Source organism: Trichechus manatus, unplaced genomic scaffold (assembly GCF_000243295.1).
Source record: "Trichechus manatus latirostris isolate Lorelei unplaced genomic scaffold, TriManLat1.0 scaffold00039, whole genome shotgun sequence".
NCBI classification, from domain to species: Eukaryota; Metazoa; Chordata; class Mammalia; order Sirenia; family Trichechidae; genus Trichechus; species Trichechus manatus.
This window is the reverse complement of record NW_004443975.1, coordinates 3,128,533-3,143,594: the sequence shown is the minus strand read 5'-3', so window position 1 is coordinate 3,143,594 and position 15,062 is coordinate 3,128,533. Positions and strand designations below refer to the sequence as shown.

Genomic DNA, 15,062 nt, shown 5'->3' with positions numbered 1-15,062 from the left:
GAAAGCTTTTAAGACCCCAGACGCCACTCACCAAAGTAGGATGCAGAACGTTTTCTTAATAACCTTTGTTATGCCAGTTGACCTAGATGTCCCCTGAAACCACGGTCCCCAGACCCCTACCCCTGCAACTCTGTCCCTCAAAGTGTTTGATTGTATTCAGGAAACTTCTTAGCTTTGGTTTAGTCCAATTGTGCTGACTTCCTCAGGGGCATCTTCTTAAAATTTTTTTTAATTTTTTCCACTTTAATAGGTGAAAACTTGTATTTCATTTTAACTTGTACTTCTTTGATTATTAGGAGATACAGTTATTGCATTATGTTTTTCTGCTAATAAAAGTAATATATGTACCTTATTCCAAAAGCTTCAAAGATAAAGCAATTATAAAGAAGACAATGAAAGTCACCTATAATCTCATCTGCCTAATCTCCAGATAACTCTTGCTAGTATTTTTGTCTGATGATCATTTGAAACATTTATTGACCATTTGTGCTGTGTGTGCCTATGTGTGAATTATCTATTCATGACCTCTATCCATCTTTCTCTTGGGGAATTATTGTTTTTTTAATTGAATTCTAAGGCCTATTAAAGAGTATTAACCCATTGTCTGTCATATTTATTATAAATATTTATCCTAGTTTTTTACTTTTAAAATATTCTCTTTTGATGTCCAAAAGTTTTTATTGTGTACATAGTCAATCTATCAAATTTTCTTTGAATTCTTTATCCACTGCTTTTATGCTTAGAATTTTTTTTCATATTTGAGTTCTAGTAAACAGACATACACATCTTTTATAGTATTTTCACGATTTAATTTTTTTCATTTAACTCTTTAATCCACTAAAATGACTGTAGAGTTTAATTGCCAATAGGACTTAAAATAGGAATTTCAGTCACTAATTTCCCTGTCTATCTTCCCTATTACCCTGGAAGTTCCTTGAGGCCAGAAACATTTCTTGTTTAGCTTTGTGTGTCATGGAATCTGGCACATTGTTTTGTTATGTCATTGAACAAGGACTATAACTATTAAAATAATTGGACTATCCATATGATACACTTACCTTTTAAAGTTCTTTGAGTCTAAGACCTGATTTTGTAATTTCTTTTTGGTTTTTGCCTGCTTTAGTCCAAAGTCATCACTATTCACTGTGAATTTGTTCACAAAGCCACCATCATCTCCCAAGAGGATGTCATCTCGGCAGAGTTGCTCCGGCAGGGGCACAACACAAACACAGAGGAGGCAGTGATCCATGGGCTTTATGATAAAATAGTTTTCCTGGAAAAGAATATTTTTAATGAATTATTACCTTGCTTTATTTAATAAATATTGTCCCTATTATTTGATAAAGGTTTTACTTTTCTTTAGTTTCTCTTTTCAGATACTCCCATAGTAATAAAGGAACTTGAAAAAAAATTAATCAAATAAAATTTAATGGACTCTCACTGTGAGCCCAACGTTAGGCTTTTAGGTGCTTTGTGGAGAAAGGGGTGGGGCACCTAAATATGAGAACGGCTTCCTGCTCTCAAAGATCTTACAGTCTACTTGGAGGCAAAATTAATGTCTGAGAAACAGTACAATTTAGTAGCTTATTTAGGCCTGGTCTACCCTATCTCCGTGGTATAATGGTTAAGCACTGAACTACTAGCTGAAAGGCTGGTCAGAGACACCTTGGAAGACAGGCCTGGAGATCGGCTTCTGAAAGGTCACAGCCTTGAAAACCCCGGAAGAAAGGAAGGAAGGAAAGAAGAAAGCAAGCAAGGCAGTAGAGGTATATTTCTAGTTAAATTTGAAGATGAGAGGACTGGAATTTGACAGACGACAAGCCTAATGGACAGTTTTCTCAGGAAAATAGGGACAAAGCCATCTGCTGAGAGTAATGAAGGTGTGGAACACTTGAGAGGAATGGGAAAGCAAGCTGGAAAGGACAAGACAGAGGCTGATGGAAGCCACTGAGAGCTCAGCTGAGTTTGCAGATTCTGTGTTTGCAGAACCTGATGCCAAATTGTGTGGTTTTGTGTTTTTCTCTAGCAGTGTTTAGCCACTGTAAAGAAGCAGAGAAGGGCTATAGCCTCTATCTAGGACAAGAGTTTGGAAGTATAGAGACTTAAGGTAAGGGAGGGTGCAGATGACCTCAACCCAGATGATCCATTCAGTAGGGTACATGCGTGAGAAAAAGAGAAGAGTGAGGGGGACTGACAATAGGAAGAAGATGGCTTCAAGGAACTAGAGACTCCTATGGGATTGAAAAGCAAGAGTGAAAGCAAGAGAGAGCTGGAGGAAGACAGGTTTCAATCAAAGTACAGGACGCTGGAGTTCAGGGTTTCAGAAGTTAATAAAGCTTTGGCTATAACCATATGATGTAGTAAAACACCGCAAAATAAAGTACACTAAGCAACAAACTGCCTTCTTTATAATCATCCTGGCAATCACTAGTTGTTTACAACATTGTGGATAAACAGAATAAGAAGTTCAGTTTTTCACTGAGGCTAGGCACAAGTGGAACAGAGGAACATTAAATTATTCCTTAATCCCCCACCATTTAGTGATCTCACCTCTCCCTGAGCCCCTATTGCACTTCCTGTTTTTCACTGCATAATTTATTGTCCTATTTTATTATATATTGTCTTAGGTATCTCGTGCCGCTATAACAGAAATACCACAAGTAGGTGGCTTTAGCAAACAGAAATTTATTTTCTCACAGTTTACGAGGCTGGAAGTCTGAATTCAGGGCGCCAACTCTAGGGGAAGGCATTGTCTCTCTCTTGGCTCTGGAGGAAGGTTCTTGTCTCTTTGAGCTTCTGCTCCGGGGCGATCTTCATGTGGCTTGGCATCTCTTCTCCTCCATCTCTGCTCCCTCAGTTACTTGTTGACTCAAGATTTACCCTGCATTAATCCTACCTCATTAACATAACAAAGACAACCCATTTCCAAATGGAATTATAACCACAGGCATAGAGGTTAGTATTTACAACAAATTTGGGGAGGACACAACTCAATCCATGACATTCCACCCTGTGGCCCCCCCAAAACTCATATTCTTGCCACAACATGTAAAACACATTCACCACATCACATTATCCCAATAATCTTAAATCAACTCCGAGTCCAAAATCTCATCTTCTGAGTTATCTAAATCAAATATGGGTGAGACTTTAGGTATATTCCATCCTGGAGCAAAATTCATCTTGATCTATAAACCTGTGAAATCTACACTACAAGCTAAACCTTTCCATTACAAATGTGAGAAATTGGAGGGAAAGAAGGGATCACAGGCACCAAGCAAGTCTAAAACACAGCAAAATAATTTATATTAGTTCTCAAGGCTTGAAAATAATCCTCTATTTCCTGAGACCATCTAGGCAATGGCCCTGCCCTCCAGAATCTGGGTGTGAGCCATGTTCTCTGGATTCTGGGTAGAGGCTCCTGGGCCCTGGACTTCAGCTCCGCCTTCCAGGCCCACTGGGACAGCAATCCTGCTCCCTTGGCTTTGGGTGGTCCCATTCTCCTCGTCCATCTGAGTGGCAACCCCACACACTTGGCCCCGGCAGACCCCATTCTTCTGTCCCTTGGGTATGGCAGCCCTGCCCCCTTAGCTTTGGGCAGCAGCCCCATTCCCCTAGCACACCTTAATGGCAGCCCCATACTCTGGAACCGAGTTGGCAAAGATCCAACTCTTTGAAATCTAGGAGGCTGTGGCGCCACCTTTTGAGATCTAGGAGACGGTGGCCTCACCCTTTGAAACCGAAAAGGCCCTGCTTCCAGTGCTCCTTCCAACAGTTTTGCTGATCTCTGAGCTGCTCCAGGGATGGCCCTCTTCTTTTCTTGGAGGACAACAGATGTAGCTCCTCTGGCCTGTATCCTGCCTGTAGAATTCCAAGAGGCAGACAGCATTCTTTCCTCCCGTTCCTTCTCTGTCCCCTTCATTTCAAACTGATGGGTTTTCTGCTGTGGTAGTTGATTAGATCCTTCAGTCACAGGCTTAATATCTTTAAGAAAAGATTGTGTAGCCACATCCTTGGTGAACATTCTAGGACATGTATCCTTAGTTTGTACAACAGAATTTTCCAAATCTTTAAGTTCTGTTTTCATTTTTCATAGTTCATTTTAAAGTTCATCTCTTTCTTCTCACGTTTTACTATAAGCAGCACGAAAAACCACGTGGTTCCTTTCTTTAAGATCTTGCTTAGAAATCTCATCAGCCAGTATCCAAGTTCATCGCTTGCAAGTTCTACCTTCCATCAAACTTTTGAATATAATTCAGACAAGTTCTTTGCCACTGCATAAAAAGCATCACCCTTTTTCCATTGTCCAATCACATGTTAATCATTTTCTTTTAAAGCCTCACCAGAAGCAAATTTAACGTCCACATTTCTAGCAACATTCTGTTGCTGGTGCCATACGTATTCTCTAAGATGATAGAGATTTTCTCTATAGCTCTCCTGACTTCCTTCTGAGCCTTCCCCAGAATTGCCTTTGACGTCCATAATTCTACCAACAGTCTCTTCAAGGCAATCTAGGCTTTTACTATTAGGCACCTTAAAACTCTTTCAGGCCCCACCCATTACCCAATTCCAAAACCGCTTCCACATTTTAGGTTTCTGTTAGAACAGCAACTGCACTACTCAGTACCAAATTCTGTCTTTGTCATCCAGGGCTTCTGTAACAGAAATATCACAAATGGATGGCTTTACAAGCAGAAATTTATTTTCTCACAGGAGGTTAGAAGTCCAAATTCAGAGCACTGGCTCTAGGGGAAGGCTTTCTCTCTCTGTTGGCTCTAGTGGAAGATCCTTGTCTCTTCAGCTTCTCCTCCCTGGTTCCTTGGAGATCTCCATGTGTCTTGGCATCAAACTTACCCCGTCTCTCCTTGCCTGCTTGTTCGTTTTAATCTCTTTTATATCTCAGAAGAGATTGACATAAAACACATTCTACACTAATCCTGTCTCGTTAACATAACAAACACAACCCATTCCCAAATGGGATTATAACCACAGTCATAGAGGTTAGGATTTACAACACATATTTTGGGGGGGACACAATTCGATCCATAACATATATTATGTTTACTCATGAGATCCTTCAAAGCTGAGTTTTGAGTCTAGTTTAATGCTGCCGATTAAATGCTTGCTACATGTCTGCAGATGCTCAATAAATACTATGGATTAATTCAGTGGTAACATCTCAGCCGTAGAAGAGATTAACATTAACACCCATCCCATTAAATTTTTTTTTGCCGGAATTAAGGCACTTGATTTTAGCAATTTTCTTACCAAATAAAGCTGGACTAGAGAGAAATACTTTGAACTTGATAACATGAGCATAGCCGGAAATATAATACTTGCAATCAGAGAAGGGTATAAAAGAGGAAAGAAATTAGCCTCTTTCCCTTAAAAACAAAACAACCAATTAAACATACAGTAAATCGAAAAAAACATTCTTTTTTAATTAGACTCACAAGATAGTAATGCTGAACTTGATCTAACAGTTTATTTAGTTAAATCCCCTAAATTTACATTTGAGGAAACTGATGTTCATAAGAAAAAGTGAATCGCTCAAATCCTACCAGTTTTGAAAAGAAAATCTTGTTTCTTTGAATATTTCTCTTGGCACAGTACCTGGCTGCTCCCTTGAGCTTTATAATCCCAGACAATAATGGTCCTTTCTGTAGTGGCAACAATTCGTTTCAGTTGTGAGAGGTAGTCGCATCCAGTAATCCAGGAGGTATCCTGACAGAAAAGCATAGAATTAGTCTGTGGTGGGTGGTGTGATGGGTGACTATGTAATGTGTTTCATGCTATCACATGGTGATGGTTACTGAAGAGTAGGTTGTTTACATTAAAAACCCATTTTGCTACTTTATACAGAGGAGCCTCACAATGCATTCCCTTTGATGTCTTGAGGAGAAGCAGTCATTTTTCCCCTTTCACTCTCACCCCGAGTTTCTCAGTACCCTCAGCTGGAGAATAATTCAGCTAGTGCCTGGAGCTGCTCCCTGGAAAAGCATGACAGCTGGCAAAGCAGTCTTCTTTGTGCACTATTCACTCGTGCAAGAACACTTCTTTACACAGGCACAGGGAGACTAGATGTGGGGCACTGATTAAGCAAGATTTCTGACCCTGTCCCGATGCCTAAAATTTTTAGCTGGAAAGATTTTAGTGATCATCTGGTTAATGATCAAGTTGAGACCAAAGAGTTTGTCTTGCGTCTTGCCTGATGTCGCTAAGCTGGCACAGGTAGGATCTATAATATCAACAATACACTCAGAAGGAGCAATAGCTCCCACTTACTGAGTGGCTGCTGTGCCAGAAACTGCTACAATCTTTTCAGGCATGTCCTTGAATCTTCTTTACAGAATCTTCTGTAAATTTCAGGAATTGTAATGGGTTTCTCTCAATGTAAGAAATGGCGGCTCAGAGGCTTAGAGAGAAACAAGAACTCCTCTACCAAGCAGCTTCACACCCTCCTTTGGACCTCAGTGAATTCAGTGCATGCAAAGATGGTGAAGAACTCAAGCATTTGCCCATCTCTTAAAGCCACAGTGGGGTTCTGAAAGCTTGTTGCCATGACTTTACCACATCTGCCTCAAGATTACCAATTAGCAATATGGATTAAATAACTTTCCAAATTGCACTAGAATTTTTGATGCTGTTTTCAAGTTTAAAATCAAGTGCTTTCCAGTTATTTTCATTAGTTATTTCCCTGTTGTTCTCACAATGTGGGTTGTGTCCATTTTTTACATTCCTCAGTAGTAGGTGCTTGGGAAAACTCAGGAGCTTATAAATGGAAGTTTCCAAGGAGTAACCGGTTTCCAAGCAATTCTTTGCAGTCAGTTTAACTTCAGAAAGCAAGACCTGGGCCTTCTTTGGAGCCCTGGTGGTGCGGTGGTTAAGAGGTTGACTGCTAACCAAAAGATCAGCAGTTCAAATCCACCATCTGCTCCTTGGAAACCCTATGGGGCAACTCTACTGTGTCTTATAAGGTTGCTATGAGTCAGAATCAACTCAATGGCAATGGACTTGGTTTTGGGGGTCTTCTTTGCTTTTGCTCACAGCTAAGTTTTGATCCTAGTCAATAAAAATATAATCTTACCAAGCATGATGTCCTTCTCCAGGGACTGGTCATTCATGCTTAGAGAACAAAAACACACTGTTAGGATACATAACACAATAGTAACAGTGGTGGAATTATGGGTATTTAAGTTTTCTTTATGCTTTGGATATTTGCCAAATTTTCTGTGATGAAGATGGATTTTTAAAAATTTTATTGTTTTAGGTGAAAGTCCACAGCAGAAATTAGTTTCTTATTCAAAAATTTATACACAAATTGTTTTGTGACATTGGTTGCAATCCCCGAAATGTGTCAGCACTCTCCCACTCTGCCTTTCCACCCCGGGCTTTTCATATCCATTCGTCCTGTTTTCCTGTCCCTTCCTGCCTTCTTGTTTTTATTTTTGGGTAAGTGTTGCCCATTTGGTCTCCTGTACTTGACTGAACTGAGAAACATGGTCCTCACGTGTGTTATTATTTGTTTTATAGGCCTATCTAATCTTTGGCTGAAAGGTGGACTTCAGGAGTGGCTTCCATTCTGAGTTAGCAGGGTGTCTGGGGACCGCAGCCTTGGGTGCTCCTCCACTCTCTGTCAGACCAGTAAGTCTGGTCTTTTTTTGTGAATTTGAATTTTGTTCTACATTTTTATCCCACTCTGTCTAGGACCCTCTTTTGTGATTCCTGTCAGAACAGTCCGTGGTGGTAGCCAGGTACCATCGAGTTCTTTTGAGCTCAGGCTGGTGGAGGCTGTGGTTCATGTCATCCATTAGTCCTCTGGAATAATATTTTCCTTGTGTCTGGTTTTCTTCATTCTCCTTTGGTCCGGATGGGATGAGACCGATCGATGTGTCTTAGATGGCCGCTCACAAGCTTTTCGGATCACAGACACTACTCACCAAGGTAGGATGTTGAACATTTTCTTTATGAACTGTGTTATACCAATTGATCTAGATGTCCCCCGAGTCTATGGTCCCCAGCCCTCAGCCCCAGTAACTCGGTCCCTCAAGGTGTTTGGATTTGTCTAGGAAACTTCTATGGCTTTGCCTTGGCCAAGTTGTGCTGACTTCCCCTATATTGTGTGTCTTTAACACTTGTCTACTATCTAGTTAGTGATTTCCCCTCCCCACCTCTCCTCTCCCTCATAACCATCTAAGATTGTTTTTTTCTGTGTGTAAACCTTTTCTTGAGTTTTTATAATAGTGGTCTCATACAATATTTGTCCTTTTGTGATTGATTTATTTCATTCAGCATAATGCCCTCCAGATTTAACCATGTTGTGAGATGTTTTGCAGATTCATCATTGTTCTTTATCACTGCATAGTATTCCATTGTGTGTATGTACAGTAACTTGTTTATCCATTCATCTGTTGATGGACAGTTAGGTTGCTTCCATCTTTTTCCTATTGTGAATAATGTTGCAGTGAATACGGGTATGCATATGTCTATTTGCATGACGGCTCTTATTTCTCTAGGATGTATTTCTAGGAGTGGGATTACTGGATCATATGGTATTTGTATTTCTAGTTTTTTAAGTAGTCTCCATATCATTTTCCATAGTGGTTGTACCCACCAGCAGTGCATAAGAAATCCAATCTCCCCGCGACCTCTCCAACATTTGTTATTTTCTGTTTTTTTGATTCATGCCAGTAATGTCAGGGTGAGATGGTATCTCATTGTGGTTTTGATTTGCATTTCTCTAATGACTAATGATTTCAAGCATTTCCTCATATATCTGCTAGCTACCTGAATATCTTCTTTGGTGAAGTGTGTGTTCACATCCTTTGCCCATTTTTTAATTGGATTATTTGTCATTTTGTTATTGAGATGTTGAAATATTCTACAGATTTTGAGAGATTAGACCCTTGTTAGATATGTGGTAGCCAAAATTTCTTTCCCAGTTTGTAGTTTCTCTTTTTAATCTTTGGTGAAGTCTTTTGATGAGTCTTCCAAATTTCTTGGCATAGACGAGTGAACATCTCCAGCATTGCATTCGTTTGTCGAAGCATCTCAGTTGGCATTCTGTCAATTCCTGGAGCCATGTTTTTTTTGCCAATGCCTACAGTGCAGCTTGGACTGCTTCCTTCAGTATCATGAGTTCTTGATCATATGCTACCTCCTGAAATGGTTGAATGTCAACCAATTCTTTTTGGTACAGTGACTCTGTGTATTCCTTCAATCTTTTTTTGATGCTTCCTGCATCATTCAATATGCTTCAGTATTACAAATTGAGGCTTGAATTTTTTCTTCATTTCTTTCAGCTTGCGAAATGCCCTGTGTGTTCTTCCCTTTTGGTTTTCTAACTGCAGGTCTTTGCACATTTCATTATAATACTTTCCTTTGTCTTATCAAGCCACCCTTTGATGTGCCATCACCATAGCCATGACTTTAATGACTTAACTAGGAATTTAAAAAATGCACTTACTGTAACAGTGGTGCTGGTCTGAACTCTCATCTATAAATAAAGGAAAAGAATTATGAAACCTAGTTTGCACTGCAACTAAACACAAGAACAAAAATTCTAAAACAATACACTATCTCCTTGATTTACTTTCACTTGACATTTCTACCTTCCTTGAGTATCCTCCTTGTTTCTCCCTCCCTAGAAAAACCTAGTTCTGTAGAATAATGCACTGTTTGTTTTGGCAAGGCTTATACTTCCATGGTTTGTCTTTAAGCATTATGACTGTGTTTTTAGTCTTACTTACTGTTTACAAATCATTTTGTTCCTTGTATTTGCAAACTACCTCACATTCTTTAGTTATTCAGAACAACATTTGATACTAAAGGATGGAAATACAAAATAATAATAACAGTGGCAAAAGCATTGTATCCAGTAGATTTCCTTTTTCATTCAATAAGTATCTATTTTGCAAATATTATGTCCTGAGTACTCTGCTAGGTGAGAATCACAGATTTGTTCCTCACAGAGAGCTGGTATGTATATGAGCTCTTATGACCTTGAGGCATGATAGTTGCTCCCAAGGTAAAGGCAAGTAGTTTAAGTAGATCAATGACGCAGTTTCTTCTGCATGCTCAAGTGGTCTTGGGAAATGTCTGGGAGACAGCTGCCCAGATGGAATGGATTCTGTGAAAAGGAGACAAAGTCGATCAGGGAGATCTCTATAACTGTTAGTGATGGCCACCCACAGACTTTCTTTCATCTGAAGAATTCAAAAAGGCTTTTCCCACCAAGGACTTATTTCTAGATGGGAAAAGTAAAATGCTATGAGGAAACTTGTGAGCAGCAGAGAAGAACACCCGTGGTTTCCTGGTCTTTCGGCCTCCATCTTTAGTGGAAGTCACATGTTTAAAGTCCTCTTACCTTCTCTAAAATTTCATAGTCCTTATAGATAGCTTCTGAATTTTTAAAATCTAACCTTTGAAGCAGGAATTTTTATTAAAGACATTTACAGCTTATATCACCCAGAGTTCCAAAGACACCATGAAAATCCCTAACTGTATTTATTCTGTTTCAGATAGAGCCTAAATTATGGATTAACCCATTATAAGGTATTTTTAGTGACCAATGGCTAATTTTTAATAAATTATTCCTGTGGCCTAACCTTCTAAATTACTTTTCTCCCAGAATGTGTCATCCTGTTTGTAACGCATACAATATTCAAAATTACTTTTATTCCTGTGTCTCAAATCTTAAAGTAATCAATTTTTTAAACTAATCTTTTCTCTCCAATTACATTATCTTAGAAGAAACACATGTGTGTCTGTGTGCTTGTGAGTATACATGTGTGTACCTGTGAGTAAGAGTCAGTGAGTGAGTGTATGTGTGAAGTGTCTCTGGAAATATGGTAATGCCACCTCACTTATTTCACACTATCTTGAACTATTTCAGTTGTGAAGATCCTTATTTTTCTTCTCACATTATTCTTTAGATACCACCTTAGTTGTGTTTTATAGGAAATAAGATAAAAAATGAGAAGGAGGGAAATAATGCACCAAGAGAAAAAGAGACTGAGAAAGTTTTCATACTTAAATGAGGTAAACTCATTTTTGTGTTTACAGCATTTGTTGATAATAATAGCTATTGCCAGCATTTACTGAGTGCCTTCAATGATGCTAAGCATTTAATGTGTATTAACTCATTTTAAAAGCACGTCTTCCTTGTGAAGGAAGTTCTGTGTTTCTGGATGAGGAACTAGGGCATAGAGATGTTAAGTAGCATGCACAGCTGATAAGTATTGGGACTAGGCTGGGAGCCAGGTTCCCCACCACTCTCTGAATCTCTCACTATGCCACCTCCAGAGCACTGCTGGCCCTCTCCCCTCACAGAATCTGGCTGCCTGTGACTTCAACTTCTGAAAGACTCCCTGAGCTGTAGATCACTAAAGGGATGAAAATTATTGTTGAGATTTTCATCAAGTGACGAATATTTCAAATATGTTTTTATTTGTATGAAGCTTATCACTAGTTGGTAATGAACTAATAACTGGATTTTTAAAAAATTTATTTAACACCAAACATTCATCTTTTATTTTCATAGTGAAATCATGCTTTCCATTAACATCTCTTTTATTTAAAAAATGGAAGTTCGAAACTTATAAATTTAGAAAAAAAGGGACATTAAGAATAGCAATGCCTTACATTTCTATAGGGATTTATTGCTGATAAAGTACTTCCACATTTATTATCTCATTTGACCTTCACTACAATCCTCTGAGAGAAAGAGGCCTGGTCCTATTGTCCTCATTTTACAGATGTGAAAAAAGAGGTATGAAAAGATATAAGTGGCTCATTAAGTTCCCTCTTTAAAGTCATAGTTAGTAAAATGGAGGGATTAGAATTTGAGCCTTTTTTTTTAAACTACAAGTCCAAGGTTTTTGATGAGCCCTAATTATTTAGGATGATGACACAATCATTTTGTTTGTGAGTCTTTGTGATTTTATCTGAGAAATTATCCCGTATCATCCTATAATTGTGTTGATGCCACAGGGCTCAATATGACATCCTGAGGGAGAATGCCAAATGCAGTTCCTGACATCTCAAAAACTGCTGCAGGGGTCAGCAATCTCCTCTTATATGTGATACTGGGTTTTCTTTTTTGGAATGACTCTGACATCTGCTTCGTGCTGCACTTGATGTATACCATAATGCATAGCCAAAACAAAAGAGAGGGAAGAAGGAAGGAAAAGAAGAAAGGAAGGAAGGAGGGAGGGAGGAAAAGAGGAAGGAAGGAAAGGGAGAGAGGAAGGAAGGAAAGAAGGAAAGGAGGAAGAGAGGAATGAAGGAAGGGAAGACTCCAAGCTTTTGAATTACCTGGCTATTAAAGACTGTTATCAGTCCTTTTTGAGATGCTGCTATTAGTAAATCCAGTTGAGGAATCTTGACAATGGACTTAATCACATCCCGTCTTCTACTACCTGTCAATGGCATAATACTTATTTCAACTTCCAGCAGTAAAGACCCTAAAGCTCATTTGTTAGATTTGTTTAAAAAGAAAAGAAAAAGATAACAGCCAACTTTTTGCTAGAAAGCCCTGAATTACTTAAAAAGTAAAGTGGAATACAACCATAAAAAACAGCAACCATTGAATTTTAATTAGTACCAGAGACACTAATCTGAATATATAGTTTTCCAACTAACTGCTGTGCATGAATTCCCAGGTAAGACACACATACACACACACGCACACACATGCACACACCTGCACATTTCACAGAGAATGAGTTTTTTGTACATCTTTTGGAATCATTCCTATTTTGAGAGGGTCCATATCTCCTAGGGATCCTTTCTTTGAACTGTTACCATTACGGTTTACACAGAATCAAAATCTAATACTACGTCAGACTTTCCAGTATAAAAGAAAGTACTCTAATACTCCTGTTAAGGATCTTAAAAACAAAACAAAACAAAAACCACTAGACACTTTATTTTGATAGCACTTACTACCATCTGACACAGTATACATTTTACTTGTTTGATTTTTTTTAATTGTCTGTCTCTCCCCATTAGAATGTAAACTCCATGCGATCGGGGATTTTTGCTTGTTTTGTTCAACTGCTGCGTCCTCAGCACTTAGAACAGCGGTTGACTCACTTAGTAAACCAAAAACCAAACCAGTGGCCATCTAGTCCATTCCAACTCATGGCGACCCCGTGTGTTACAGAGTAGAACTGCTCTGTAGGGTTTTCTTGGCTATAATCTTTATGGAAGCAGATCACCAGACCTTTCGTCTGTGGTGCTGCTGGGTGGGTTTGAATGAGTAACCTTTCAGTTAATAGCTGAGAGCAAACTGTTTGTGCCACCCAGGGACCTTGGTCCACATAGTAAACCTTAATAAATATTTGTTGAATAAATGAACTATACAGCTCAATTGCCATCTAGCAAAATGCTTTCAAAGTATTAATTCAGGATGCTAGCAACACTTCTCCCCTGCTCGCCAGCCAGCCTCCTCAGCTAAGTGTGTGGTGGCAGCAAGGACACCCCCCTTGTTTCTGTGTTTTGATGATAGTTGCCATGGCCAGAGGTGGGGCTCTGGTGAAGCCAATGGCTGTGCTAAGGAACAGTGAGGGCAAGGGAGGCTTACTTCACAAAGGACTGAAGTAAATTCAGGAGCTTTTTTAAGGAACACCAGATTCAAATCTGACTACACACTTCATCTCAGAATATGTGATGAAGAGCTGGAAGACAGAAGCAGATTCAAAAGTTTGCCTTTCCTCTTCCTGTCCTTCTCCCTCCCTGGAGGGAAGAAAGGAAAGAAAACCCAAAGTGTCAATAGCAATAGTGGAAAGGAATAAGAAGGAATCCCTGGGTCCCAAGCACCACTTTAAAAATAAATGACACATATAAACTAGGGGCATCCTAAACTGAGGCAACATCCCTGTTAAACCTCCCTAAGATAATCGAGGAGGCCTGGTGGCCAAGTGGTTGAGAGCTCGGCTGCTAACCAAAATGTCAGCAGTCCGGATCCACAAGCTGCTCCTTGGAAACCCTATGGGGCAGTTCTACTCTGTCCTATTGAGTCACTATGAGTTGGAATTTTGTTGGAGGAGCCCTAATTAGTGCAAACTTGAAAACTTAATTTTAAAACATTTTTAAAGAAACATGATTCCGTTTGGTACTGGAGCATGTATTGCTGTGGTGCCATTGTAGAGAGCCTTGACTTGAGGTTTCAGCCTCTTCAGGAAAATGTGAAAAATGGTTCCCCTCACAGGGGAACACTATTTAGTGTCTTTCAGAGCAATGATAACATCTTAATCTCGACTGCAGGTACAGTTTCTTCTGATATTGCATATGAAGCTATCACAGTTATAAAGTATCGAGCAAGTAAATACAGTGAACCACACTTCTATAGAAATGTTACATTCCCATTACTTATTTTGAGGAAATATCAAAACATATATACTAATTTGGAAGGTAAATTTAAAATATCACCTGAAATTACAACTCGCTGTTTTCTAGAAACAAGGAAAATCAAATTCTCTTCATCCATCTCGGAAGCAAGCACATCTTCCTCTGAGCAGAAGTATCCAAAGATCTAAAATCCCAAAAGCATAGATAAATATGCACGACAGCTTAGAATTGGCTGTAAAGTAACTTAGATGATGTTGGCTACATTTCAAACCTAATTTGGATTAGTAGCATTGCTTTAAAAACGTCAGCTGGTTCCCTACACCAAGGGGAGGCAGTTTAATATATTCGACAAATTGTATGCTGAGGAGGTTTTATTATGGAGCCAAATCCAAAACAAAACCTGTTGCCATACAGTTGATTGCGACTCATGGCGACCAGATGTATGTAGAGTAGAACTGTTCCATGCGGTTTTCTAGCTTTTCCAGAAGCAGATCGCTAGGCTTCTGGGTTAGTAGTTGATGTTTAACCTTTTGGTTAGTAGTCGATTTGACCATTTGTGCCACCCAGGAACTCCATTACTGAGCAGGCACTATTTTTTTCTCCCAATAGATGAACCCATGTACCAGGATGGTGATGGTGTCCTTGCTCAGACTAATAGGTCTATTAGGAGCTGGCACTTACCTGGAAATCAAATCAACCTTCAGGGCTTC

General features: G+C 39.3%; 1 protein-coding gene across 1 annotated transcript in view; it reads right to left on the bottom strand.

Moving 5' to 3' along the window:
* The window catches only part of WDR64 (WD repeat domain 64), a 156,098-nt gene that overhangs the window by 115,955 nt on the left and 25,081 nt on the right, over positions 1 to 15,062 (bottom strand). Inside the window, exons 3-6 of the mRNA XM_004375854.2 lie at positions 14,434 to 14,536; positions 12,316 to 12,419; positions 5,614 to 5,724; positions 1,059 to 1,273 (exon numbers count right to left, since the gene is read on the bottom strand). Of these exons, the coding sequence (XP_004375911.1) occupies positions 1,059 to 1,273; positions 5,614 to 5,724; positions 12,316 to 12,419; positions 14,434 to 14,536 (533 nt within the window). The remainder of the gene's footprint in view (positions 1 to 1,058; positions 1,274 to 5,613; positions 5,725 to 12,315; positions 12,420 to 14,433; positions 14,537 to 15,062) is intronic.